A 4,718-nucleotide genomic window follows, 5' to 3' on the forward strand; every position below is an offset into this window, starting at 1 on the left:
GAATGAGCGAGAGAGAGGGAGAGATATAAAGAGCGAATGAGTGAGCGAGTGAGCGAGAAAGCGAGATTTAAAATTCTAGTGAGAGATAGAGAGTAAGAGAAAGAGAGAGAGAGAGAGAGAGAGAGAGAGAGAGGAGGGAGAGAGAGAGAGAGGAGGGAGGGAGGGAGAGAGATTTAAAATGCAAGCGAGAGAGTGAGAGAGAAAGAGAGAGAGAGAGAAAAGGCGAGAAAAAAGCGAGAGGGAGTGAGAGAGAGAGAGACAGAACCGAGTAGTGAGCGTAGATATTCGCTGACTACGCACGTCTTGGCAGACAAGCGAGTAACTACTGTTGCTGCATCGTTACTCCGTCTCCATGTCGCGCTTGAGCTTGGTTAAAGCTGACAGCATCTTGTCCCGCCACAGCCGCCTTGCCCCCATCTCTCCACACGGCGTCATCTCCTGCAGTTGTTTGTTAATCTGCTCAAGAGATGGCGGTGGTGCTGTGTACGCCGGCGTCGGTCCCATGGTGGCGCTCACACGCTCCAGGCCGGCTCCATATCGGCGCATGTAGTCGACCATGCCTAAACAAGAGAACGCATCTACTTAAAAAGATATACAAATGAAAAATGGCGGTACGAAGGTGCAGGAGTAAGGGTAATCATTACCAGAATTTAGGTTAAAGGAATATTTACGAGACTTTTTGCTCAAAAAGACATGATATAATTACAAAAAAAAATAATTATCGGACACGGTTTCCATGGCAACGGCTTAACTGACGCACACATCTACACTTCGTGATGATCAAGTGTATGAAGTTTCATTGGAATCCCTTGAAAACTGTGAAAAGAGTTTGCGCCATGAACCTTTTGCAACGGCAGGGAGTGGTATAATCAACGATGCGATACGGTTTCTATTGCTACGCCTTGACTAACGCACACACAAAATATGTCGCACACATCTACACTTCGTGGTGATCATGTGTATGAGGCTTGATTGGAATTCCTTAGAAACTGTGGAAGTAGTTCGCGGCACAAACTTTTTGCCACAAACTGGCCGACCGCCAGACCGACCGATTGTGAGATCACCTCCTATATACCCCCAAAACTTCGTTTGCGGGGGGAAGAGATGCCAACCACCTTGATTTATCCGTATTTTATACGAATTTCTGTTCCTTTTGCACCACTACGACCAGTTTGTATCAAACTACGAATTTCACTGTGATAGAAAAAAAGCAGGAATTCCTCCAGGATTCCTCAGAATGCAGGAAATTGCATCTCAGAATCAAACATTTTTCCGGGGGGCATGCCGGACACCCCTAGCAAACACGGGTCACGTACTAATTTGATGACCAGAAACTACAGATTGTTTCAAATATGTGTTGGCATCTCTGGGGGGGTATAATTAACTGCTGATAACCGCCCCCGATTATTCGTATCAGTAAAGCCTGGCGCACATTGTCACAATGTGCGCCGGGCTTAACCTCACTTTAACTGTTAGACACTTTTGTTAACTTTGTTTGAAGGTTACGTTAATTTATGCGAACTATCTGACCGTCTACGTTCAGGTATTAAATTATTTGTATGTGACCGCTGTGAAGGTTGTTACGTGAATTTATGCAAACGATCTTACCGTCTTACGGTTCCAGGTATTAAATTATATTGTATGTGACCGCTGTGAAGGTTACGTGAATTTAATCGAACGTCTGACCGTGCCTACGTTCAGGTATAAAATTATTTGTATGTGACCGCTGTGAAGCGGTTTACTGTTAATTTAATGCAAACGATCTTACCGTTTACGTTCAGGTATTAAATTTGTTATAATGAACCAACTTGGTGAATGGTTACGTTATTTATGCAAAGATCTACCGTCTACGTCAGTATTAAATTATTTGTATGGTGCAGTGGCGTACCAGCAATTGAAACAGGGGGGGCCAAGGCGAGGGAGCGAAGCGACAAGGGGGCGAAGGGTCTGGGAGGGGTATCCCCCTAACCACGGTAGGGGAGATTTTTTGAAATTCGTGCATGAAAAGGGCATTTCTGCAACACTAAAATTCAGTATTAGGGTAACTTATATGAGAAGTGGCATAATGCTAATCCCCTTATAACCCCTCCTCAAGCTTTTTATTTTTCCACTCCGATCCGATCAACGTGGGACGATGGCCCTGGCCGTGGCGCCAGGGAAGGCTCTGAGGTTACACACGACAGTTGGGGACCCTTAGCTAGACCAGTGAAAATGGTGAACGAAGCCCGTGTTTTTCAGTGAGGAAAGAATAAGAGTTAAGCGACCAAAGACAGTGATGAAGCTAATTTCTCTCAACGGGGAGGAGTGTCCCTTCCCCACAGTAGAGTAATTTTTGAAAAATAATGTGCCATCAAAATTGGCATTTTTGCGCAAATTTCAGAATTTTCATTCTTAGGTGTAGGTAACAGTGGTATATGACCATCCTCTTTCAGGGCCCTGCCGGAGGCCCTGCACGAACTGCAACTGGCAAGTTACAAGAGTCTGCTTGTAATTGTAATGGCTCGCAAAGAACGTAATGTTACTCGTGTAATAATATCAAAAATCGTTGCGCGCAATGCGTATGTTTCTAGAAAAAACAAAGAAACCCAATTTCAACCCACAAAGGGAAGGATGTCGAATCTGCCACCAAATTGTGCTTCGACTATATGGTCATATATAACGATATTGATTATAGTGTGCTAATGAATTTAATAATTCACGATGTAGTATGTGATCACAGGGCGTGTACAGTATTGTACCAGGGGGGTGGGGGTCTAACCGTAACCCAAAACTTGGGCAGCTATGCGAAGGGGTGGTCTTGAGGGGCGCCTCGCTGCCCCCCCCCTCCCCACCCGGCCCCCCCCGCCCGCCGCCCCCCGCCCCGCCCCGCCGCGCCCCCCCCCCGCCCCCCGCCGCCCGCGCCCCCCCCCGCGCCCCGCCAGAATTTTTTGAAATTAGACTCCCCTTAGATGCGTTTTCTGCGTGAGCAGAGGGAGGGGTCCGACCCCCTAGCCCCCCCCCCTAAGTGTAACACGCACCTGTGATCAATACTTGCTGTTTGCCGCTGTTTTGGACGGTATGGGATACATAGAAATTAATAGGTGAGTTATGCAAATTTTGCAGGGTAAAGGGGTAATTTGAGTGCATCATGTGCATGGTCTTTCATCTGGCAGTGGTGGGTGTTGCTGTGTATTTATGCCTTTTTGTTTGCACCAATTTCCATTTTCATTGATAATGTATTTTTTGTGCATTCCGCAGGGTAGGAGGTAGGGTAAGTTATGTGAAGTGGACTCAGGAGTTTTTTGGTTTTTTTTTGGCTCGCCGATCAACAGGGGGGGCCCATGGCCCCCTTGTGCCCCCTTAAAGCTACGCCAGTGTGTATGTGACGCGCTGCGTGAATGGTCAACGTGCAATTATGCGAACGAATCTTCAACCGTCTACGTCAGGTATTAGATTATTTTGTATTGGGACCGCTTTTGAAGGTTTCGTGAATTTAATGCGCAAAGATTTTACCCGTCTACGTTTACAAGTATTCAAATATTTGTATGTGACCGCTGTGAAGGTTACGTGAATTTACGCAAACGATCTTTACCGTCACGTTCAGGTATTAAGATTATTGTATGTGACCGCTGTGAAGATTAGCCGTGAATTTATGCAAACTATCTGACGCGTCTACGTTCAGGTATTAGATTATTTGTATGGTGACGCGCTGCGAAGATTACGTGAAATTTACGCAACAACTTACCGTCTACGTTCAGCGTAATTAGATTATTTGTATGTGACCGCTGGAAGGTACATGAATTATGCAAACGATCTTACCGTCTACGTTCCAGGTATTAGATTATTTGTATGTAGCGCTGGGCGCGAAGGTCTACATGAATTTATGCAAAGCGATCTTACCTGCCTACGTTCATGGTATTAATATTGTATGTGAACCGCTGTGAAGGTTACGTTGAATTTATGCAAACTTATCTTACCCGTCACTCAGGTAATTAAATTATTTTTGTATGTGACCGCTGTGAAGGTTACGTTAATTATGCCAAATCGATCTTAACCGTCTACGTTCAGTATTAGATTATTTGTATGTGACCGCTGGTGAAGGTTACATGAATTTATATCAAACGATCTACCGCCTACGTTCAGTATTTAAATTATTGTATGTGACCGCTGTGAAGGTAGCGTGAATTTATGCAAACTATCTTCCGTCTACGGTCAGGTATAAATTATTTGTATGTGACCGCTGTGAAGATTACGTGAATTTATGCAAACGATCTTATACCGTCTAACGTTCAGGTATTAAATCTATTTGTATGTGGACCGCTGTGAAGGTTACTGAATTTATGCAAACTATCTTACCGTCTACGTTCAGCGTATTAGATTATTTGTATGTACCGCTGTGAAGGTACATGAATTTATGCAAACCGATCTTACCGCTACGCTTCAGGTATTAAATTATTTGTATGTGGCGGCTGTGAAGATTACTGAAATTAAATGCAAACGACTTATACCCGTCTACGTTCATGGTATTAGATTATTTGTAATGACCGCGTGTGAAGATTACGTTAATTTATGCAAAACTATCTACGTCTGCGTTCAGGGGGCCGTCCTAGAGGACCGGAGAAGCATATCGCGGTCCGAGACCGCCCACATCACCTTGTCAATGTCCGCCAACACTCAGCACTCGCATCCAATGCAAGGCAACGACGGTGACGGGCTTTGAAAGTGGATGCACGTCACCG

At 45.0% G+C, this 4,718-nt stretch overlaps 1 protein-coding gene across 1 annotated transcript in view; it reads right to left on the minus strand.

The window, feature by feature from the left end:
- Window positions 1–4,718, minus strand: part of LOC106817915 (lambda-crystallin-like) — a 15,713-nt gene that overhangs the window by 3,167 nt on the left and 7,828 nt on the right. The window contains exon 5 of the mRNA XM_014822627.1: window positions 1,531–1,546. Within this exon, the coding sequence (XP_014678113.1) occupies window positions 1,531–1,546 (16 nt within the window). The remainder of the gene's footprint in view (window positions 1–1,530; window positions 1,547–4,718) is intronic.

This window comes from Priapulus caudatus, unplaced genomic scaffold (assembly GCF_000485595.1).
Source record: "Priapulus caudatus unplaced genomic scaffold, Priapulus_caudatus-5.0.1 Scaffold1923, whole genome shotgun sequence".
Classification (NCBI taxonomy): Eukaryota; Metazoa; Priapulida; class Priapulimorpha; order Priapulimorphida; family Priapulidae; genus Priapulus; species Priapulus caudatus.